The sequence below is a fragment of the Cryptomeria japonica genome, chromosome 1 (assembly GCF_030272615.1).
Source record: "Cryptomeria japonica chromosome 1, Sugi_1.0, whole genome shotgun sequence".
Taxonomy (NCBI): domain Eukaryota; kingdom Viridiplantae; phylum Streptophyta; class Pinopsida; order Cupressales; family Cupressaceae; genus Cryptomeria; species Cryptomeria japonica.
The window spans coordinates 208,432,988-208,458,674 of NC_081405.1; the positions used below are offsets into that span (position 1 = coordinate 208,432,988).

General features: G+C 37.6%; 2 protein-coding genes across 2 annotated transcripts; both read right to left on the bottom strand.

The window, feature by feature from the left end:
- Positions 1-528: 528 nt before the first annotated feature.
- On the bottom strand, positions 529-2,896 carry LOC131044443 (disease resistance protein Roq1). Its single transcript, XM_057977764.2, has 3 exons — positions 1,788-2,896; positions 1,389-1,664; positions 529-1,283 (listed from the first exon to the last, which is right to left on the bottom strand). Exons 1-3 carry the CDS (start codon positions 2,832-2,834, stop codon positions 537-539), a joined length of 2,070 nt encoding a protein of 689 aa, XP_057833747.2. The 5' UTR covers positions 2,835-2,896; the 3' UTR covers positions 529-536.
- A 163-nt stretch (positions 2,897-3,059) lies between these two features.
- Positions 3,060-3,545, bottom strand: LOC131857097 (TMV resistance protein N-like). Its single transcript, XM_059209177.1, has one exon. The coding sequence runs from the start codon at positions 3,543-3,545 to the stop codon at positions 3,060-3,062; it is 486 nt and encodes a 161-aa protein (XP_059065160.1).
- Positions 3,546-25,687: the final 22,142 nt, after the last annotated feature.

Here is a 25,687-nt window from a genome sequence, read left to right on the forward strand (position 1 = left end):
TAACAATTTTAGGTACACAATTTTCTGTACAACCTTCTATACATAAACTTTCAATCTTTTTTTTAATCACTATCTTCATAGTATATGCTTTACAAAAGAAATTTTAATCTAATATATTCATAGTTGCATGGTGTAGATGCAAGTTTAACACTCACATACTATTGCATTAAGTGATTTTTCCATGTTACCAATATTATAGTTTCTCACCTATAATTCATTTTCTGAACACAAACTTTTTTTTTTTAAATGCAATGTACCTTTAACATATCACAAGCCATGCATTTATAATATAAGTCCACTAATTTCTTATTTCAATGTGTAGGAATGAAAGAAATGAACAAGCAAAAAAATCTTTCTAAACTCATTTCGTACAAACAAAAGGAATCATCCGCTAGAAATTCTTTAAATTTGAAATTGACTATAAAAATACATGTAATACAAATATTTCTCAAATACTACAGATAATAATGTATGTATTTCAAAATTATATTACAAAATTATATAGAAGATAAAAAAATTTACCTTAATATATTAACTTACATATACCTGACTAAAGGCAAATACCCTACACCTAATTCTGATGTAATTGTTGGTAATGATGAGTATGACAATAATGGGTATGACTCGAACGTCTTTGACTTTGATGGCTTTGCAACACAAGTCTTGTATTTCTTGAGTTTACCATTTGAAAGATGCAGATGTTCTCTTGCTCTCAAGTCTTTATTTCTTTTGACAGGTATTGAACAATCAACTCCAATGGAGTTCAGGTAACTCACAAGTTGTCTTGGTAACTTTTTGAGCTGTGGACATTTACTTATGACTAGTTTTTCAAACATTCCTTGGTCCAAGTTACCTGATACACTTTTCAATCTTATACAATTTTTGAACTTGACACTATTCAAGGGATTTACTAGCGATAAATGCAATTTACCCAAATTATGCACTGAATTAAGGACGAGATATTGAAGATTGGGATATGACTCTCCACTAACTAAGACCTCAGATGCAAGCTTAGAGCATATGGCTGTGGTATACTTACTCTCTGGATATCGACTTCTCCTCAAAGTCAGGTCCCCAGTTAAATTGCAATTTACTAAAACCAAACTTCGGAGGTTACAGAGTTTTCCAAGCGGTTTTGATAAGGCCCTGCCATCAACGACGAGCATACTAGTCAAGCTTCCTTTTTGGACTAGTTTTTCCAAATTGCATAGCAATCCTACTTCATCTGGAAACTCTGCGGAAGAGGCTCGATAAAGAAGCAACTCTTTCAACTGGGAAGGGACCTACAATTGAACAGTTACCTAAAATGGTGAGAAGTGTTACAAAACAACTAGTGTCGAATTCCATTAATTAACATAAATTTACTTTGTATAAAGAATAAAATATACCTGGCCATCTTTCTGCCACAATCTCCGGAGATGTCCTCCGATGATCCTTAAACTCTGTAAGTTTTCGAGAGCAATCCATGAAGGGATGCTTGTCCATTCATGCCCATTCAGTTGAAGCTCAATCCATAGCAAATCAGTTAACGCCAGATCACGATCATCCGAGTTTCCCAAGAAATATGTAATTTGGCAATCGATGGACGGATCAAAAATTGAATTGAAACACCTAATCTTTTTGTCTTTTGTTTCGGTGAGGATTTCCTTAAATCCCTTGTTTTTCTGCATTTAAAAATCCAGGTCAAATGGCGCTGAATATAAATGATAATTCATGCTAAGGAAAAGAATGTTTTGATGGATTTTATAATTTCAAATAGGAAAAGATGGAGGGAGAAAGAAGCCAACCAAAAGTTTAAGGTCTTGAGGGCGCCATAGTCGAAGGGGAGAGGCATGCACATCCATTTCTCTTGCCATTTCTCTGCCTAGATCTCGGAGGAGATCGTGCATCTGAAAAACCAAGGGATCATCACATGGAGATCCACACGTAGGCTTCCGTCTTCTTATTTGGAGAAGACATTTATCCTTGAGAGTCTGAATTGTGTGCTCCGCGTTCCATCCTGATCCCTTCCATATCCTTACGCCCATACTCACCGGTTTGCCGATAAAAAAACATGCGATGTCCATAAAAATTTCTTTTTGTTCTCGGTCTAGCTTGCCCAAACTTATTCCAAGTTTAGTCTTTATTTCCAGATTCAGACTACTCTTAAATTTCTGCAGTTCGGACAGCCAAACACCTATGTCAGTAGTGCCAAAAAGATTGGCTGCAGACACTTGTATAGCCAGAGGCCAACCTCCACAGAAGTCTACAAAGCTATTCACTAACTTCTCATATCTCGTGGGCGCTTTTGCCAGGCCGAAGGCATGCCTGCAGAAGAGCTCTTTTGCATGGTCTCTTTTCATTTCTTTCAATTTATACCGGCTAGTAATTCCGGCTCCTGTCAATAAACTCTCGTCACGAGTTGTGACAATGACCAGACTACCAGATTTGAGTACAATATCTTTGAACAAGAGAGCATCTAGCTGCTGCCGGTCATCAACATCATCCAGAACAATAAGGAATTGATTACTAGATCTGCCTATTCGCTGCTTAAGGAAGGATGTCCCTTCACTTTTACTCATAAATTTGCGATCTTCAAAGAAGAGGTCTTTCAGCAGCTGACTTTGCAAACAAGTTAATTCATCTCTAGCAGATGTTTCTCTCACATCATACACAAAACTTGATCCATGGTAACTCCACCTTTTGCGGTTAAACAATTCTTTGGCTAGGGTTGTTTTCCCAGAACCCCCCATCGCAAAGATTCCAACGATATTTTGTTTCTCTGCTAGTGCTACCTGTCTTTCAAAATCCTCCACCAGTTCATCAAGTCCTACAGAATATTTTGCAACTTCCATACTTCTTGTGTTTTCAACCTCTTGTTTCACAGCCAAGGCAATGTCTTTACACAGGGTCTTCACATTGCTGACAATTTTAAGAGAAAGGAAAAATCGATCACAAACGTATTCAAACAAATATGTACATGATTAAAAAGAAGAAATGAAAAAACTGAATGATTATAGATCGAAAATAGACACAGAAACAGAAAACGGAATAACAAAGTACCAAAAATAGCCTTAGCCTTAGCCATTAGACGTGCTGAAATTGTAGCCGCAGAAGAGTGACGAAGATTTGAGGGCTTCTTCCCACTGTTGAAGCCTCTCGTTGCTGAACCTCCCCTTTTCTTTATGGTCAGCGAAAGCACGCGCATAAACTCCCTTGTGAAGGTAGCGAAGATCAGAAGGTTTCACATCACAAAATACAGGAATAAAACGAACCTTGGTTTTCAACATGAGAAGCAGCTCGTCTAGACACCAAGAGGACTCTGCATATCGTGGTGAGAAGATGGAGATTTGAACAATGGAAGTGTTTATGGCATTTTGTATGGCAGAAGGAATTGGATCTCCCGCTTCCAATTCGGGCTGATCAAGAAATGGGCGATATCCCATAAGCTGCAGACAATTGTAAATTTCTGAAGCAATAGACTCTTTGACGTCAGGGCCCCGGTGGTTAATGAATGCATCATACCCTTTTGTAATTACAGTGAAACCTTCCCTTTGAAATTCCATGATTGGTTAGTGAGACAATGAAGAAGACGCCATGAGCATGGGTAGTGGGCTGTACAGAGACTTAGTCACGCTTTTCCTGCCAACAAGGAGGTAAAATCCTATCTAGCAGAGCAGGTAAAAACCTATCTAATGTGAATATGTTGGTTACTAATCTATCTCTACAAATGATGTTTAAAAAATAGCAATTAACTTATCTAGCTGTAATTGTCATTCATTCACATCATTTGATGCATACATTTACACCTTTATTCCGAGTCCCCACTTGTAGATTGATCTATACACCCCCTCCATTTATTCTTTATTCAGTGTTTCTTTCTTTAACTTTTTAATTATTTTACTTCTACATAATTCTTTTTGTAATTAAAATTATTTTCCTCCTAACAATGAGATTTATATTGGTAAAAACTATGTAAATAATTAAAAACCAATAAAAAACTATTCATGTCACTAAGCTACTTGCATTTACTTTGATTTTGTCTTGAGTTTCAATATAAAATTTAAATTTTATGAATACTTATAAGACCTCAAAGAAATGTATGTCTTGTCATTCAAATTCATTACTGTTCACTTTTCTTTGTCTGGAGACTGCACGATTTGCAGGCTGATGGAAATGGAATCTTTAAAGAGATACAGAAAGCATAATTGATGGCAACATTTTAAGTAAATATATACTTTTATCTCGCTATCTCTGCTCTTCGATTGATGGAAATAGAAAAAGTGAACGCAACACAACTTGTAATTACTTCGATCTGGTTTTTTAAGAATAAAGGTAATAGAATATATTCTTCACTTTAATTTTGCTTAGACATGATTAAAAATAACAGGTTTTATTTTTATACTTAAAATCATCTAAGTTAATATAATAAAAGCAATTCAAATAATCAATCTTTATCTTTATAATTAAAATAATTTAATCCACATAAAATAAATTCAAGAGCATTAAAAAAAACTATTGAAATTTATTGTTGCTATTTATTAAAAATGGAATATCCTATCTATCATTTACTAGCTAGAATTCAATCTCTAATGCTTGTGGTTTAAGTTATTAGAATTTGTGTGCAATTACCAATAATATAACAAGTGTAAAAGTTAAAACTCAATAGTTTTTAAATAACCCAACTTCATATGTTAAATTGTACAATAAAAATTATGTATCATTGTCCAGTATATTTGAAAAATAATTCATGACAATTATTACCATGTACAAGATATGATATTTGTAGAGTGGGAAAAGTGAACCATTATGAAAGGAAATTAAACCTTTCAAGGACTCACTAATCTTCCTCTCCACTCAGGGATAAGCGCAAATCACCAAGTTGTCAAGTACCAACAAATAAAAAATGTTTTGATGATGAAACTTGAAAGAAAAAAATAAAAAGATTGTCTCGTGACCTCCACAAGTTCTTGTTGGCATTGTGTTGTCATTGATGTCAACCGGTATGGGATGACTACCGGTAAAAGAGATGATTGTGCAACACTGTCATGTAGGAGTACAAGATGAGATATCTTTGATATCACCCTGTGTTGCAGAACACCGGTAAGGTAAGGAAGAGAATGCCATTCAGAGGAATGATCACTGGTGTCACTAGTACACAAGTTAGTGTCTGACTTGTGTGGATGAAATGGTAAGGTTACCGGTATAGTGTATCACCTGAAAGGAGATTATGTCAACTGATAAGTGAAATGTTGACAATGAACATGATATTTGGATGTTGTTTGTGATGAAGATGCAAAATGTTACCTAAATCACATCAACACTGTAGGAGAAGGATGAACTAGTCACCGTATGCTGAGAGATTCCAGTACAAGAAGACTCCCACCGAATAGAGATGCAGTCACCATGTGTAGAGCTGAGTGACAATGGATGTGCCCACATCGGATCACATGTGTCTATTTGAAGATGTGCTACACAAACAGGGAAGTCACATGAGTACATTACATGATGTAGATGACAAGGTGTCACTCCACCGGTAAGTGGAACTTATCTCCTATTATGTACAATGTGCATTTTAGTTCTGTGAGATAAGGAAGAAAAGGTAAAAGAAAATGTTTAAAGGCTCACACAAGATCTACCGGTGAAACAAAGGAATGCTTCAAGTGCATGAAATCAAGTTTATGCACTGACCGACAGAGAAGGCATGTTGAGATGTCGGTGCAGATGAAGAATGATGGGTTTGTCACTGTGACAAGCCAGTTGAGATATGATCCGATTTGATCAGGGAGAAGACAAGGCTGAGTAGATTCAGATAGAGGAAAATGGTTGGATTGAAGATGGAGTATGTTGAAGGTTGATGACATGGTGTCATCAAGAGTATTTACCAGTATATAAGTTCACCGATAATATGGACAAGGTGAAGATATAAAAGACTTCCCACTTGATGAGAATAAGAAAGCTATGGATAGACATGTCTGGCGACTGGTTAAAGTGTTCCACTGGCAGTTCAATAAAGAGTAGACATGAAGGTTATCTGGTAAAGTGTGAGATATCGACAGAAAATAAGAAACAGTAACTGAGTGTTTGGTCGGTGATATTGTCTGAACCGACACAAAGATCCAATCTAGCAGTTGGTTGACATGGATGCAACATGGAGTCAGGGTGGCGGACTTGCATGCAACATTAGATGGAATATGCACCAATGAGGTTGTTGAAGAGTTGGTCAATATTAATGTAGATCCTGTAAATCATGGTATGTGTTCTAGAGTCGTTGCAGAGGTTTGTGGCTAGAGGTCTGGAGGACAACAAAGAGCTAGCTCAAAGTGATATGGGAGATCAAGGAAGATGAAGGAAACCACAAGACCAATCTGGGTGATTAACCAAGAAATCAATCGACAATATAAAAAATAGATTGCCAAAGATAGAAGGCGTGATCAAGAAGGCATGACAATGACAGTGATGTGCAAACAGCTATCTGGGCGATTAGATCGGATAAGCTTCGATTGGATTTGGTTTTCCTTGAGGTTGATGAGGAAACCCTATCTGCCTAAGTTTTGAATTGGTTTTTCGCGAGAAAACTAGGTTATAAATAAGGAAGCCAAAATCATTGAAGAGTGCTACTGAATAGAAGAATATAGGGTTGTTGCAAAGTGATTGTATGTTGCATAAGAGAGTTAAATCAGTCAAAGTGAAAATAGCAGAAGAGATTAGTGACTGAGTGAGTGGAGGTTAAACCGGTGATCGAGTTTAACAGAGGGATAACGGGTATGGTTTGAGCAATCGGTATAGCAACTAGGTTGCATCGGAGGAGATAACCCGTAGGTGATTATACATGCAGGAAGATAGTTGAGAGGACAAGAGAGCAGAGCAGTGAGGAGGAGATCCTGTAGAGCTGAAGAAGAGCAGAGGTGATCAGGTAGAGTTTACTGGCAATGCATCAACAAATGAGTGAACTGGTGCAACAAAGAAGGTGTCTCATCAGAAGAGTGAGGTATATGAAATGGTTGCAAGATTCACTTGTAACAATATGACTAATTTTGTATTTGAAGCTATCATTGTGATCACTAATTTGTAGCTCGGTGCAGGGGTTGTATCTCCTCTAGGTTGTAGCCCATAAATAAGTTAGGGGTTGGTGCTTCTTGGGTTTTCCTCGTACATATTGGTGTTATGTGATGTCCCTTTGTGTGAATGCATTTGTGTTTAGTCTCCTCACTAACTGGTAAGTCTACATTCAGTTAGATTTGTTAATTAGTATACTTTCATAAGGATAGTTAAAGGGAAAATTTTGAGAACCACTGATTCAACCCCCTCTTAGTGGTTCATTGTGTCTAATAATTGGTATCAGAGCCTAGGTTCCCTATTTATCAAGCTTTCTCTCACTTGGGTAGATTTTGGCTTAAGGACACAATGGTTTGTTTAGTGTCAATTTCTGCTCTAGTCTTTGATGGTTCAAACTATTCTATTTGGAGTTGTAGAATGGAATTCTACTTGTCCTCTCTAGGGTTTGATGTATAGATATTAGTTATTAATGGTTTCCCTAAGAATGTTTGTCCTCCCACCGGCTCTAAGGAAGAAAGAAGATACATGTGCAATGAATAAGCCATGAAGGCTATATTTAGTGGGCTCACCGGTGATGCTTTGTCACAAGTGGATAAGTGCAGATCGACAAAGAGTCTATGGGATAGACTGAAGAAGCTGTATGGAAATGAACACTACACCACTGAATCAGTTTGTGAGAGTGAGAAGAAAAATGCTACAGACACATACATGGATGACAAAGGTAGATCTGAGTGTTGCAATAGCAATGGTGATGAGGAAACTCATCTCTTCATGGCCCATGAGACAGATATTGAGAATCACACATCAAAAGAGATTAATGACTATAGATCCCATCGGTATGATGTGTTTGGCAGTGATAATGAAGAAGATGAAGAAGAAGGAGATAAAGCAGACAGATCTAGCTGATAAGATCTATTTGATAGTGAAGGAGAAGAAGAAGAAGAAGAAGAAGAAGAAGAAGAAGAAGAAGAAGTTGATCTTGAAGGAGAGATTGTAAATGCACTTGAAGAGCTCAGTAGAGTAAGAAAAGAATACAAGCTATTCAAGAATGCTGCTATAATGGAGCAAAACCGGTTGACAAAATACCTTGAAGAATCTGAGAAATGCATCTCAGAGTTGAAGTCCCAAGAAGGACACACCAAGGAGTGCCAATGTAGTGATCTAGCCTCTGAGCTAGAAGTAAAAGATAAAGAATATCAGAAGCTGCTTGGAAAAATAAAGGTTCTCTGAAATGACCTTGAGAAGTGCCAAGATGGGCTCAAGGTAAGAATTCGGTTTGACAGTAGCTGTGGTGCCTTGGATAAAATGTTGAAAAAGCAAAAGCATGCCAAGGACACTGAAGGATTAAGAAGTGGTACCATTGAATCCTCCAACAACAAGAATGTCCCCCACAATGACATTCTATTTGTCTCCTCAAATGGAGAAAATGAGGGATAGACCTTCACAGTCAGAAATGCTCCCCGGAAAAAGGTTGGTCTAACCACAACCGGTGAAGACTTGTAGTCAAGAATGAAGACTGGTGCTGCAAGAAGAAGGAGCATTGCAGATCCCAAAGGAAAAGGGAAGATGGTAGAAGATAGCTTCATCAGAAGCATGAATGTGAGAAGATGACAAAGAAGATTCCTTATCAGTAGAAGACAAGGAATTCCTACTGCCCACAAGACAAGGCAAGTGTGGGAGAAGAAGAGATCAGATAGAAGACCTACAGAGAATGGACAACGCTAGATCCATTCCTGGAGAAGCAGAAATGGAGATGCCAAACTGGTAAGATCACCTCATGCATGGCAAAATAATTTTTTAAGTCATATACTATCCTTCTCCAGTTATTGCTTTGCATGTAATAATTATGGTCATAGGGAAGAAGATTGTAGAAAGGGACCTAGAAGAAACTTTCTAAGATCTCATAAAAATCATGCATATGAGCATAATGCATCAAGGAGTAGAAGTATGCATATCTCCTCTCCCAGTTATGCTAGGAAGAATCCATTTGTTGTTTCTAATAATGTAAATATTGTGTGTTAGAATTGCAATGGATTATGTCATAGAAGTTATGAATGCAGGAAGAAGAATATGCATTCCTATGGCAACTAGTGGAATAATCATGCTCAGTGTAAGAGAAGTTTCAAGGGATATGAACAACATAGACCTGCTTGGAACAAGAGGAGAAATGTTCCTGTACAATCATGGAATCCAAGGAAACTGGTAACCAACCACAATGGCATGATCATAAGAGGAAGAGAAAACCAGTACAGTAGAAGGTTCCCAAATCATGAGATTGGCATGGACGTTGTGTGCTACTACAACACTACTTCTAGTCATGGTGCAGAATCCAGAAGTGTAGGAACCCATCAGAAAACAAAGGAAAGACCTGCTCCCAAGCCTGAAAATGGGAAGAATAATGAGACCAAGAAGGTATGGAGGAATAAGACCATGGACCGACACTGTGCATTCAAATGCACAGGTGATATCTCCTAAGGCCTAAAGGAGATGCAAAATTTTCAAGGGGAGTAGTATACTAAACTAGATCATTCACCCCCTTACTGAAGAAGGACACTTGGAAGAACAAGTTGTTGTCGATATGAAAAAAGAAAATGAGATGATAAGTGCGTGTAGAGGTTGCCTTGACTACACACCTACAAATGAAATTTGGATCACTACTGCATGTGTCAATGGATGGAGATTAACAATTGGTATGCAAAGTGACACAAAATGTCAAGAGTCAAAGGAAGGTGCTCCATTAGTGATGATGTACCAGTATAGGAAACTAGTATGTGCAGGACGTTACCGGTATGAATGCTAACTAGAAATTGTAGGTTATGTAAGACAATGAGGTTGGAAATCATTGCATTAGCCCTCGTAGCATACAATTGGGAAGTTGTGTCTCAAGTGGTGTTGATGAAGACCTGAATGACATATGTTGGACAGGTGGTTGATCATGCATGCTCACATGTTTTTGGGCTAACCAGTTTGATTCGTGGCATAATGATGACATTGTATGACATTGTGTACATCCAGGATCATGTCATAGGCGATGTTGAAATACTAGAGCTGAGAGATTAGAAGAGGATAACAAATGTACAAGTCAACTGGTATATGGTGAAGATTGGAACCCTAGTATTGGACCTGACTAGAGATGAAGACATGAGATTTATGAATCAGGGGGAGTTCAAGTGCTTATGAAGCAGAGCTAGCATGCTTGAACTTGTAAAGATACTGACTGCCCAAACTGCATATGATAAAAATTGTTGTAGGATTACCCAAGAGAATTTCATGGTTATGGATATCTACTTGTCATTTGGATGGTTGTATTCATAGTACAATCATATTTGATTCTAAAGAAATTTGGGATCAAACGTGAGGTGACACAGTTTGACCGGCAGGTGTTTAGTATTCACTAACACATCCTTCTGCAATTGAGTGTTTTAATAAATAGTATCATATTTGCATGCTCAATTTGTGTTAGTAGATGGTTGAGTCCTCCATCTCAAGTGTTTCCCCTTGAGAAGATATAACAAGTGGTATCAAAAGAGGACATGCATCCGGTACAGTTAAAGGAGGAGAAAGATTTATGTTAGTGCTAGGTAGAAACAAGGAGGAGTGAGACCTTGATAGTGCCCTTTGCCATTGTTATCAAAGGGGGAGAAATATTTTGTAGTATACAACATACTACATAGGTGAGAATCCATGGACTATAGATAAGGGGAGAAAGATTATGTAGTATGCAAGTTACTACATGAGTTGACATCAATGCCAAAGGGGGAGATTGTTGGTGTTGTGTAGTCATTGATGTCAACCGGTAGAAGAGAGATTTGTGTAACACTATCATGCAGGAGTACAAGATGAGATATCTTTGATATCACCTTGTGTTGTAGAACACCGGTAAGGTAAGGAAGAGAATCTCATTCAGAAGAATGATCACTAGTGTCACCGGTACACAAGTTAGTGCCTGACTTGTGTGGTTGAAATGGTAAGGTTACCGGTACATTGTATCACCTAAAAGGAGAGTATGTCAACTGATAAGTGAAGTGCTGACAATGAACAAGATGCTTGGATGTTGTTTGCGATGAAGAGGCAGAATGTTACCTAAATCACATCAACACCGGAGGAGAAGGATGAACTAGTCACCGTATCCTGGGAGATTGTAGAACAATGGGACTCCCACCGGATAGAGATGCAATCACCATGTGTAGAGCTGATTGACAATGGATGTGCCCACACTGGATCACATGTTCCTATTTGAAGATGTGCTACACAAACAGGGAAGTCACATGAGTACATTACAGGATGCAGATGACAAGGTGTCACTCCACCAGTAAGTAGAACTTATCTCCTATTATGAATAATTCTCATTATAGTTCTATGAGATAAGGAAGAAAAGGTAAAGGCAAGTGTTTGAAGGCTCACACTAGATCTACCGGTGAAACAATGAAATCAGGTTTATGCACTGACCGACAGAGAAGGCATGTTGAGATGCTGGTGCAGATGAAGAGTGATGGGTTTGTCACTCCGACAAATCGATTAAGATATGATCTGAGCTGATAAGGGAGAAGACAAGGCTGAGTAGATTCAAACAGAGGAAAATGACCGGAGTGAAGATAGAGTCTGTTGAAGGTTGATGACATGGTGTCATCAAGAGTATGTACCGGTATGTAATTCCATCGGTAATATGGACAAGGTGCAAATACAGAAGACTTCCCACCTAATGAAAATAAGCATGCTATGGATAGAAACGTCTCTCGACCGGTTAAGGTGTTCCATTGGCAGTTCAACAAAGAGCAGACATGAAGGTTATCCCGTAAACTGTGAGATATCGACAGGGTTAGTAAATAGACAGAAAAGAAGAACCAGTTAAGTGTTTGGTCGGTGATCCTATCTGAACTGACACAAATATGTAAGGTGGTAGTTAGTCGATATGGATGCCACGTGAAGTCAAGGTGACAGACTTGCATGTAGTGGTAGATGGAATGTGCACTAACGAGGTTGTTGAAGAGTTGGTCAATATTAACAGTAAATCCCATAAATCATGGGATGTATTGCAGAGTTGTTGTAGAGGTCTGCGGCTTGAGGTCTGGAGGACAACAAAGAGCCAACTTAGAGTGATTGGGGAGATCAAGGCAAATGGAGGAAATCGCAAGACCAATCTAGGTGATTGACCAAGAAATCAACCAGCAAGATAAAAAGCAAATTGCCAAAGATAGAAGGTGTGATCAAGAAGGCACAACAATGGCGGTGATTTGCAAACAACTATCTGGGTGATCAGATCGGATAAGATCTGATTGGATTTGGTTTGCCTTGAGGTTGATGAGGAAACCCTATCCTCTTGTTTTTTGAATTGGTTTTGGCAGGAAAACCAGGTTATAAATAAGGTAGCCAAAATCATTGAAGAGTGCTATTGAATAGAAGAAGATAGGGATTTTGCAAAGTGATTGTATGCTGCATAAGAGAGTTAGATCAGTCAGAGTGAAAATAAAAGAATAAAATAGTGACTGAGTGGAGGTTAAACCGGTGATAGGGTTTAACAGAGGGGTAAACAGTATGGTTTGAGCAATCGGTATAGCAGCTAGATTGCATCAGAGGAGATAACCGGTAGGTGATTATACATGCAAGAAGATAGTTGAGAGGACAGAAGAGAAGAGCAATGAGGAGGAGATCCTGTAGAGATGAAGAAGAGCATAGGTGAACAGGTAGAGTTTATCATCAATGCATCAACAGATGAGAGCAATAGATGAGTAAACTGGTGCAGCAAAGAAGGTGTCTCATCGGAAGAGTGAGGTATAAGAAATGGTTGCAAGATTCACTTGTAAGAGTATGACTAATTTTGTATTTGAAGCTATCATTGTGATCACTAAGTTGTAGCTCGGTGCAGGGGTTGTAGCCCATAAACAAGTTAGGGGTTGGCACTCCTTGGGTTGGTGTCCTAAGTCAGGGGTTGGTGCCCTAAACATTGTAATAGAGATTCATTGTGAGGCTGGATTGGAGCAGTAGACTCCAACAACATTGATCACCAAGGTTTTTCCCATCTTGGGTTTTCCTCGTACATACTGGTGTTATGTGATGTCCTTTTATGTGAATGCATTTATGTTTAGTCTCCTCACAAACCGGTAAGTCTGCATTTAGTTAGATATGTTAATCGATATACTTTAATAAGGATAGTTAAAGGGAAAAGTTTGAGAACCACTGATTCACCCCCCTCTTAGTGGTGCATTGTGTCTAACAATTCTCTATTCAGAAGGCATGTGTAGGTAGTGGATGATAGCGTGGCATATGGGTATCCAGTACAAACAAATTGTAGAGACCATACTGGATAATATAGAAGTGACAAGATCTTGAGTTTTGATTTTTTTATAGTACAAAGGTACAAAATAATAGTAAACAAAATAAACAATAAGAATTGAGATAAAGGAAAATAGATTAAAAGAAAATTCTCACAAAAATCCAAAAAATGAAGCTTCCAACAAGCACAACACCTCTCCAACAAGCCTGCACACAAAACATAAAGACGCGATTTTAGGGTTGTGTTTAAGAGGTTTGATATAGTCAAACCCCAACTTTGGTGTTTTCAGCTCCATAAATAACCAAGATGGATAAAAGATAAAATGATAATAGATAAGAAAGGGAAGAAGTAGTATAATCGAAATGCTAATGGATATATGACGGTAATGGATGCAAGAAACCTCAGTCTTCTTTCCTCCTTGTCCTATTGAGATGGCCCTTTCTCCTATTGAGGTGGAGACTAGGTGTGAGGGAGTGGTTTGGCTTCTGTTTGTTGCGAGAGATTTTTCTAGGTTGTCTGTCTTCTTTCCTCCTTGTCCTATTGAGGTGGCACTTTCTCCTATTGAGGTGGAGAGAAGGGGTGAGGAAGCTTATCGGCTATTGTTGTTCATGTTGCTAGTTAAGGTTTCCTTTCAATACTTTCATGGTGTTCTTTACAGAGGGGTTTGTGTACCCTGTCAAAACCCAATTTCCTAGGTTATTTTGTGGGTTGAGGGAGCCTATAAAAACCCTCGTGGTTTCTTATGTAAAAGGTTTTAGGTGCCTTTTCAAAACCCTGTTTTCCAAATTGTACTTTCAGGTTGTATTGTTGTGGTTTGGGCATTGTCCGCTTGTGGGAGCCTTGTAAAACCCACATTAATGGTTGAGGGATTGTGGAAAAAACCTATTGTCTTTGTTTCTATCATGGGCTTGCTAGATGCTATTAGTTTTCAAGGGCCAAATTTGGCCAATGTTTGTTTTTGGTTAGGTTTGGGTCTTGTGATGTTTTTTGACCTGAAGATTATGTTGTAGGCTATGGGAGCTTGGAAAACCCTTCTTGTTGGCTGAGGGTGCTCAATAATCCATCGTTCTTTATTTTTCTGAGGTCTAATCTCTGCTGACCCAGATTCATTCCTTGGTCCAATATGTTCTATAATGTCTTTCTATTGATGTTTGGCTGGTGTTGGTTGGTTGTGGTTGCATTAATTACTAGTTAATTTTTGTTGCAATCACTAGGTCTTGGGCTCTGGATGCTCATAAGTCTAGAAGGTTGTGGATCATTTCTAAAATTTGTGGTTCACTATGAAGTATTCTGGTTCATTATTTGATGGCAATTCTCTGGTTGTAAGGGTTTTTGGGCCCCTTCAAAACTTGTTTTATTCTAAATAAAAAATACATGCAACAAATAGTAGGGGATAAACTTCCCTTTAACACCAAGAAAATGGAAGCTACTAGAGTGAAGATGATCACAAAAACCCTCGAACACACGTAGTTGGAAAAATGGTGGATGAGAGAAACGAACAAGTGCAACAATGGTGTATGCAAGAAAAGCCAAAAATGAGTGAAAATGGTAAAGAATCCCAAGAAGTAGTTTCACAAATTCTCAGAGCAATTAAAGAGAAAGAATGAAGTGAAAAGGGTAAGATAAATAATCCAAAAGCGAATCTTGATGTTAGTGGACGCATAAGGAGGCATTACAATACCAAATTTATAGTATATGTAACACTCCAAAAACCACCTCTAGACTATATTTTTGCAAGATGTTAGTGAGGCACATGAACATCTCTATAGTGCGCAGATTTTCTCAAGTTAAACAATAAAAAAATTTGGGAAAGAGGAGAAAAAAAGATGATGAGACAAGCAATGCAAGAAAACAAATGGAAGCCATGGAATGTCTCCAATTTAGCTTAAAGAGGAGACACTTATGTGACATGGAATTGTACAGGGTGCAATTTATTATGTTCTATTTTTCCCCCAATTCAACAAGCATATCATAAGAGAGATATGCAAGCTAAAGTAAAGAGAAAAAGTTAAGGAAATTAAATACCAAAATACGAAGGGAAAGAAGAATCCTCTATCAATGTAGTGTTTTTGGAATAAGGAAGAGACCCAAACCTTCAAGAGATGTTGCTGAGCTATTTCATCACAAACATGTTAGCTGTAGACAAACATATTAGACAAAATAGTAATTTTTTTTTATACAAAATTGGTTACAATCAGACAGATTGTAGAGATAGTAATCATTAAGACTAAATATTTTAGATTATGGTGGTATGGATAGCAAGTTGTATTATGCTAGATAGCCATACAATAGCGTGACATGTGACTAGTACAAACTATTTTGCAGGACAACCACATAAATCTTAAAGATTAATTTAGATAGTGGATTAGCACCCACAAAGGTAATAGATAAAATATATGATAAATATTGAGATAAATATGATACAAATGTAGATGTACCAAAATTAAGATATGATAACCCCCCTTAGAATGACATGTGTTACACAAAGAGAACACAAATTATTTTAAGGAGAAAGATGTTATGTCACATAAACATAACAAGATATTTCTATGGAATTTCAACTTGTAGTAGATGACACACGATACCCACAACATCAACAAAAACACATAGAGATAGGGGGATCTGATTATTTAGCATCAAAAGAACTCACAAAAGAAAAATTAAATTATGCATATTTTCATGTATGAGTTACTCATAATGTTCCCATTTTTTTTGAATTTTAAGAAAGGCACATGAACACAAAAATAAAATAAAATTTAGGATAACATGGAAGTTCAGGCCTAAATGCCCCCAATGTTTTACATTACCCTTGAATGTTGAGAGTAAAGATACGAAAATTAAAAGAAGGATGATTAACAAATAGAGGAAAGGAATGACAAATGATCCCCTATTTCCAAGTACCTATAGACTAATTTGTGTCCTCCAAGAGAGGACAAATACTTAAAAATAGATATTACCTCCTATTTCCAAGAACCTATAGAGTAACTTGGGTCCTTCAGGAGGGCACAAACATGCAAAGACAAACACGAGGAAACATAGATAGGAACACTTTGGTCTACAAGATAAGACAAGTACTATCCTACCAATCCTCCTTCATCAAAACATCATCCTCCCAATCTTGATCATATGGGAAGGGAGGACAAGCCTGAAAAGAGATAACTATAGGGATGTGTAGCGTCCTAAAATTGCAACACTTGCAATTTTGATTGCATTTGGGTCTTCACAATGGCGGCGGAACGTTGAACCTGAATGGAGACCCCAAAACCTGTTTACGACACCAAAAACTGCATCGTTTTGCACCTTGGCCTGATCCTTCCTTGCACCCTGTTGTCCCGGGAGGTGGGACCATGGTGCCCAACACCCTAGTCCTTCAGGACTAGGGTCCCTTAGGACCATGGCACCCAGCGCCCTGGTCCCTGGCCCTATTTTGGGCCCGGTCTCTTGTTGGGCATCAGGTCTTTAAGTTTGCAATTCGGAAAATAATGTTCCTAGGTCGGCCTAAAGTCAGAAAAATCAGTCTCCTAACCCTAATTGACAAGTATATAAACTAAATTTCCCCTCCCAGAAAAGAAAAGGAAAAAAACATATGTGTGCAAGAGGCGGAAGCGATAGGCAAACATTCAAACATTCAAGCATTCAAGCATTCCTTCAAGCAATTGAGCATTCTAGGTCTCCATTCAAGGCTAGGTGTTGCATTCAAGGCAAGGATTCAACCATTGAAGAGGAGATCACCTACAACATACAACATACAACATCATTACACCTTCGCATGTAAGAATACAACCATTCTTACAACAAGGTATCAGTACTTGTTTACATTACAAACATTTAAATTTACAACATTCTCATTTCTTGGTTAATTCCAAAATGGGGGTTTGACCTAAAGGCAAACCCCTAATCCCTAACCCCCCAATCATCCTCTCTTTTCTATGTGTAGGTTGCAGGTACGCGACTGTAATTGAAGATCTGGAATCCTTGTGCAGAGACGAACAGATCCCCCTTCGTTTCGCAGATTTTTCGGAGGACCGTGTGCACTCCGGGCGCCATCGTCCTGTCAAATTTTCCTCAAATTTGTAGGACAACATCGTCTTGACATTTTACTCCTAATTTCAGGTCCGTGGCTTCATCCCATGTCCCTATCTCCGTCTACAAGCGAATCTTTCTTACTTTACATGCACTCCTAGTTCAATCCTTCTATCTACATTCTTTACAAAAGAGGGTATCCTTGCTGTCTCAACCCTTGAAACTCATTTAGAATTCAATCTTGCATTGTGTGGGATTGGATCTTGTGAGTTTCAACCCCTCTTTTGAATGTAAAGTCTCTCCTAAGTGAAAACCATCAACCCTAGTGACCTCCTTTCTCTCTCCTTGGAGTGGGGGGAACGCTTGGGGTTCGATTTTTCGCTTTACATTTTGGTGAACCCGACGTGAACATCCTAATTCTAATTATTCATGGTTAGATCTGAAAATTTTTCTTCCTTAATTACATTTCCATGTGTGATCTTTTGCAAATTTTAGATGTTAATTGCATAAAAACCCTAAATTTTCTTTTTAGTAATTGAGCTTGTGAAATGTTTAATTGTTAATGCTTGTTTCAGATCTACCCTTCTATTGCAAATTGTCAATTCATATTTGTGCTCGAATTCTAAAAATTAAGTGGTTAAGTGTCAAAACCCTAATTTTTAAAGCCCTCTTGATTCAACCTTTGACCGATGATTTCACTGATCAAAACACCTCCAAATCGGCTGTAACTTTGGATTCCGCAACAAAATCATAATATCTCTCATCCTTGAAAATTTTGAAAAAATTTGCGAGGACCATGTGCACCCCGAGTGCCATTGTCCCCAACATTTTTTCCGAAATTTCGGGAGCTAGATCTTACTGTATTTTTCTGCTAAAATCCAAAATCTTGGCTGATTTCATCAATTCTAACACTTTCAAAATTAAAGTCAAAGTTCATCTAGTGATTGCTTGGATTAAGGCTTTTAATCATTCAAAAATTGTTGAAATTGAAATTTGTGTTAAAATTGTATTTCTTACTGTCCTAAATCTGAAAAGTGTGTTGGCATTCATTCGAAATCTCAGTACTTTATTCAAATTTTTGCAGTTTGAGACTTTTGAAATTAAATGTTTAATTGCAAAAACTTTGATTTCTGCTTTCAAAATTGAATTTTGCATGAAATTGAGTCAACTTTTAAATTTCAAAGCCTGCATTGCCTTTAGTATTCCCTCTAAAATCATAAAATTCAAAATTTTAGTTTCCCTCTCTTTTTCAAAATTCAAATTTTGCATTTTTCAACAATCTTGGTAGGGTTCAATTTTGAGATTGCAACTTTAATTTGGCCTATCTATAGATCGTAAAATCACTCAATTTTTTCAGATTAGCTTTAAAATCATCATAACATTCATCCCTGAAAATTTCGAAAAAAGTTGCGAGGACCGTGTGCACTCCGTTCGCCACGGTCCCTGACATTTTTTCCGAAATTTCGGGAGATTGTCCTGATTGTATTTAACAGCTTAAATCTAGGAGATTGGTTGATTTTATTGAAATTTGCTACCTCTAAATTCAAAATCTTCTCTCTCTCTTTAGTGCATGAGTTTTACAACAATAAGCCCTACTTACACTATTCCTGTTAGACGAAGCCTTAGAATTAAGTCTTTCCAAGGTTTAATTACTGAGGAGATGGAACCTAATTTGAACGAGGACATGGTTAATTCCTCTAATCCTCTTAATGATGAAGAAGCTCTCCATGAGGTTTCTGTAGAACAACTTTCAAAATTGGATAACCAATTTGATGATTTTCGACAATGGATGTCTCAAGAATACCCTGATAGTCAAGCTCTTTCATTAATTGAGGGTCTAAAACGTATGGTTCAAAGTGATAAGAATGGAGTTGATATTTTGCGTAGTATTGCACACATTGTGGATTCGAATGTGATGCCTATGAAGAATTGTGCCGAAACTTTGGGTTATACACAACCTCCTACTCAAGTCAATCATTCTATTCCTTTGACAACTTCTATTGCTAGTATACCTACTTTTACATCAAACATAATGACTACTTCAATACAAAACATTCCACCTATGATCACCAGTCATGGGGGAAATCCTTCTTCTTCAATCAACCCTCTTCCTTCATTCATTCCTTCAATGAGTGTCCCTATTACATCTCCACAAATAAACATGACGCAAGGGGGCAATTCATTTAACCATTCCATTCCTCCTTGTAGTGTTCCTTCTTTCCAATCATCTCCTATGACTAACTATCATAGTGTCCCACCACCTTACTCTCAATCAATACCTTCTTTTAATAACATAATACCTCCATCACAATCTAACATGTCTAATATGAACTCTTCGACTGAAGCGACCATTAACAATCTTGCACAAACTGTCTCTTCTTTACAGCAACAAATTGCCTCTATGAATCAATCTAAGTTTAGTGTGCCCACATTTGATGTTGCGAGCCCACTTTCTCTTGACATTGTTCGAGCTATCCCCCCTAAGCATGTTGAAATCCCGCAAGTGGAGCTTTATAATGGTAAAGGTGATCCTCTAACACATGTCAAGACCTTTCAAACAATATGTACCAATTTTGCTCATGACCAAAGGTTGCTTGCAAAACTGTTTACTAGAACATTAAGAGATAAGGCTCTACAATGGTATTGCTCGTTGCCTTCCTATTCTATTACTTCTTTCCAACAACTTGCAAATGCTTTTATTCAACAATTTCAAAACAATATAAGTCCTAAAGTTACTTTGATTGATTTAATGCATTGTAAACAAGGTGTTAAAGAAAAAGTGACTGATTTTATTGGTAGATATAAGCATTTGTGTGCTCAAATTTCTTTTCCAGTACCTGACAATGTTATTCAAAGAATCTTTATTTCTAATTTACAAAAAGATATTAGAGAAAAACTTCTGTTTTCTGAGTTTACTTCTTTCCAACAGTTGTGCGCAACTCTTCACAATTATCAACTTACTATGAGTCAAATGGAACAAGCAAATCCTATGGCTCCGAGTGATAAGGGTGATAGTAGTCAACAACCATTTGGGAAGTTTAAACCAAACAGAGAGTCCATTAAATTCAATGAAAACATCATCAACAACAATGTGAATGTAGCATCAGGTGTGCCTCCTATTTCTAAGTTTTTCAAGAAAGAAAGAAAGTTTACTCCTTTGAATGAATCATTGCATAGTATTATGAATAAGTTATTGGAACAAAATGTGCTTACCCTCCCTCCTATAAAGCAAATAGATCCTACAAAGACTAATTCACCCTATTTTGATAACAAATCTTTTTGTCAATTTCATCATCAACCTGGGCATGATACTGAAAAATGTTTTGCTTTAAAGGGTAAAATTCAAGATTTGATTGATAATAATACTATCTCTGTTTCAGGTGTGAATGATAAAGGCAACACATCTGTAGCTCCTCCTAACCAAAATCTTAAGATTTTTACTGATCCATTAGCTTCTCATACCTCTAATGTGATTGAGACTAATGATTCCTCTTTCTCACCTAATAGTCTTGTGTCTATGACTCTAAATGTGATTAACTTTGTAGAGCAGCAGAAAATCCCTAAAGAACCTTGCATCACATTTGATTCTAGTGAAACTATCAGGGCACTTGATGGTCCTCTATATATAGCTGCAAAAGTCAAGAATACACTTTGTCGTGGAGTGCTTATTGATCCTTCTTGCATGGTTAATGTCATTACTGAAGAATTTCCTTTTACTTTGCAATTGAATCAAGTGATCTATGACAAAACAAATGTGGTTGTGAAATTATTTGATGCATTTTCTTCTCCTGCAATTGGTTCTATTACATTACCTATTGAGGTCCATAACAAATCCCTTGATGTGAGCTTTGCTATTATTCCATCGTCTGAACAATTTCGTGTGAAGCTAGGCTATCCTTGGCTATCTTCCATGAAATCTATTGCTTCTCCTATTCACAAGTGTTTGAAATTTCCCCATAATGGTGAAATTGTTACTGTCAATCATAGTCTCTTTAAACAAGCTGAAAGAACTTCTAGTGTTCCTATTGATTATTTTTGGCCTAAACAATTCCAATCTCTTCCACCGCGAAGTGAACATGTTTTCAAATCTTATCAAAAGTGGAAAAAAGATATGATCCTATCTCTAAGTGAACCTCGAACACCCAAACTTGATATTCCTATCGTTCTTGAGAAGGAAGTTCTTCCTTTGAAAGATAAAACTAATGTCTTTCCTCAAGAAGATTCCCAACCCATCCCTGTGGATGTGACTATGTCTATGCTTAATAAACTTTCTAAAGGAAGACCTATACCTTCTCGTCATGATGGACTTGGTCTCCTTCCTAAACCAGATATTCCTCCTTTATATGGAGCAGTTCCTCCTCCTTCCTCTTATAGAGAGAAGAGACCTTCCTCTTCTCCTATTATCCAACCTAAGAGACCACAACCTAAACACCCAAGTGATAAGGATGAGAACATTCCTCCTCCTCAATCTTCTCAACTTCCTACTAAGACTAGACAAAATCGTTCTTCGCATGAATGCATATGAAAGCGTCGTCTTAGAGCTTGTGCAGCTGCTTCTCAAAATTTGAAATCCCCTAAAACACCTTCAGCTAGTATTATTCCATTTTTTCCTTAGCCGAAAATTGAGCCAAAATATCCTAAACATAAGATGCATGATGGTTTTGATCCTGTGCGAGTTAAAGATCCTATTTTTATAAATCTTGATGATGATATAGATGAAAATGTTATTCATGATGAAAATATTACTTCTCTTTGTTCTGACAGCGAATATGAATATGTTGATGTTGATAACCATTTATCTAACGAATTTTCTAAAGCACTTATCCTAGCTCCTAGACAAGAACAACGTGGCTTGGAACATGAACATAGCCCTTGTTTGGATCTTGTGATAGCTCCATCTGCTGTGTTGGATGTTCCTCCTCTAGCGTGTCCCCTGCCTTCCCGAAATATTGATCAGCAAGATCGGGGGGTAGATAACATGCTAGACTAGTTCATTAGCATAGCGGACTCTCTCCTCCTCTCTTTTGTTACTTCTTCTATGTGTTATTCTCATTCTTCTATTCATTGTCCTTAGTGTTGTCTACTTGAGGAAGATGCAAAGCATTGAGATCTCTTTTGGTCTCTCTCATGTTGACTCAAAAGACATATGTGTTCCCTTCTTCTAGATGACCTTCCTTGATTGGGGAATGAAGAAAAATTATGCATACATACACATGATATACATGAATTATCATACAGCATACTGACCCCAAGGAAAGCGAAGTCACCTCATGCTTTGTGTTTTGTGTCTATTATCCTTGGGTTTATCTAACACTTGGGGGCTAAATCTTTGTGATAACGTGCTCCTTTCCCTTCTCATTTCTTATGTGTACCACTACCTTAAAGAAATCACCCCCGATGAGGTGTGTAAGATCACTTTAATGTAGGGGGGCATACACTCCGTCCATATCTCTTCAAGATTCTCAAAAATTTCTTGGCGAACTTAGCTTTGCCTTGAAAATTTTTGGTATTTTTCTTGCATGACTCATAGTGAGGGAACCTTACTACTGATAGTCATGGTTCTCCCTCGTGATCTTCCCTTTTACTTTGTCAATTGAAGTCGTAAGATCCTTAGTCCACTGGGGGCTTGGTGTATCTTGCCTCCTTGACATGGTGAAAGTCTTTCAATGTTGTTTCCTTCTACTTTACCGGAAGTATGGGCGTACGCTTATACTCCCACTAAAGTGGGGGCTAAATTTAGCATCGTAAAATTGTGACACTTGCAATTTCGACTGCATTTGGGTCTTCATGATGGCGGTGCAACGTTCAACCTGAATGGAGATCCCGAAACCTGTTTATGACACCAAAAACTGCATCTTTTTGCACCTTGGCCTGATCCTTCCTTGCACCCTGCTGTCCTAGGAGGTGGGACCATGGCGCCCAGTGCCCTGGTCCCTGGCCCTATTTCGGGCTTGGTCTCTTGTTGGGCATCGGGTCTTTAAGTTTTCAATTCGAAAAATAATGTTCCTAGGTCGGCCTAAGGTCAGAAAAATCAGTCTCCTAACCCTAATTGACAAGTATATAAACAACATTTCCCCTCCCAGAAAAGAAAAGGAAAAAAACATATGTGTGCAAGAGGCGGAAGCGATAGGCAAACATTCAAACATTCAAGCATTCAAGCATTCCTTCAAGCAATTGAGCATTCTAGGTCTCCATTCAAGGCTAGGTGTTGCATTCAAGGCAAGGATTCAACCATTGAAGAGGAGATCACCTACAACATACAACATACAACATCATTACACCTTCGCATGTAAGAATACAAACATTCTTACAACAAGGTATCAGTACTTGTTTACATTACAAACATTTACATTTACAACATTCTCATTTCTTAGTTAATTCCAAAACTGAGGTTTGACCTAAAGGCAAACCTCTAATCCCTAACCCTCCAATCGTCCTCTCTTTTCTGTGTGTAGGTTGCAGGTACGCGGCTGAAATTGAAGATCTGGAATCCTTGTGCAGAGATGAACAGATCCCCCTTCATTTCGCGGATTTTTCGGAGGACCGTGTGCACTCCAGGCGCCATCGTCCCGTCAAATTTCGCTCAAATTTGCAGGACAGCATCGTCTCGACATTTTACTCCTAATTTCAGGTCCGTGGCTTCATCCCGTGTCCCTATCTCCATCTACAAGTGAATCTTTCTTACTTTACATGCACTCCTAGTTCAATCCTTCTATCTACATTCTTTACAAAAGAGGGTATCCTTGCTGTCTCAACCCTTGAAACTCATTTAGAATTTAATCTTGCATTGTGTGGGATTGGATCTTGTGAGTTTCAACCCCTCTTTTGAATGTAAAGTCTCTCCTAAGTGAAAACCGTCAACCCTAGTGACCTCCTTTCTCTCTCCTTGGAGTGGGGGGAACGCTTGGGGTTCGATTTTCCGCTTTACATTTTGGTGAACCCGACGTGAATATCCTAATTCTGATTATTCATGGTTAGATCTAAAAAATTTGCTTCGTTAATTACATTTCCATGTGTGATCTTTTGCAAATTTTAGATGTTAATTGCATAAAAACCCTAAATTTTCTTTTTAGTAATTGAGCTTGTGAAATGTTTAATTGTTAATGCTTGTTTCAGATCTACCATTTTATTGCAAATTGTCAATTCATATTTGTGCTTGAATTCTAAAAATTAAGTGGTTAAGTGTCAAAACCCTAATTTTTAAAGCCCTCTTGATTCAACCTTTGACCGATGATTTCACTGATCAAAACACCTCCAAATCGGCTGTAACTTTGGATTCCGCAACAAAATCATAATATCTCTCACCCTTGAAAATTTTGAAAAATGTTGCGAGGACCGTGTGCACCCTGAGCGCCATTGTCCCCGACATTTTTTCCAAAATTTCGGGAGCTAGATCTTACTGTATTTTTCTGCTAAAATCCAGAATCTTGGCTGATTTCATCAATTCTAACACTTTCAAAATTAAAGTCAAAGTTCGTCTAGTGATTGCTTGGATTAAGACTTTTAATCATTCAAAAATTGTTGAAATTGAAATTTGTGTTAAAATTGTATTTCTTACTGTCCTAAATCTGAAAAGTGTGTTGGCATTCATTCGAAATCTCAGTACTTTATTCAAATTTTTGCAGTTTGAGACTTTTGAAATTAAATGTTTAATTGCAACAACTTTGATTTCCGCTTTCAAAATTGAATTTTGCATGAAATTGAGTCAACTTTTAAATTTCAAAGCCTGCATTGCCTTTAGTATTCCCTCTAAAATCATAAAATTCAAAATTTTAGTTTCCCTCTCTTTTTCAAAATTCAAATTTTGCATTTTTCAACAATCTTGGTAGGGTTCAATTTTGAGATTGCAACTTTAATTTGGCCTATCTATAGATCATAAAATCACTCAATTTTTTCAAATTAGCTTTAAAATCAGCATAACTTTCATCCTTGAAAATTTCAAAAAAAGTTGCGAGGACCGTGTGCACTCCGTTCGCCACGGTCCCTGACATTTTTTCCGAAATTTCGGGAGATTGTCCTGATTGTATTTAACAGCTTAAATCTAGGAGATTGGTTGATTTTATTGAAATTTGCTACCTCTAAATTCAAAATCTTCTCTCTCTCTTTAGTGCATGAGTTTTACAACAATAAGCCCTACTTACACTATTCCTGTTAGACGAAGCCTTAGAATTAAGTCTTTCCAAGGTTTAATTACTGAGGAGATGGAACCTAATTTGAATGAGGACATGGTTAATTCCTCTAATCCTCTTAATGATGAAGAAGCTCTCCATGAGGTTTCTATAGAACAACTTTCAAAATTGGATAACCAATTTGATGATTTTCGACAATGGATGTCTCAAGAATACCCCAATA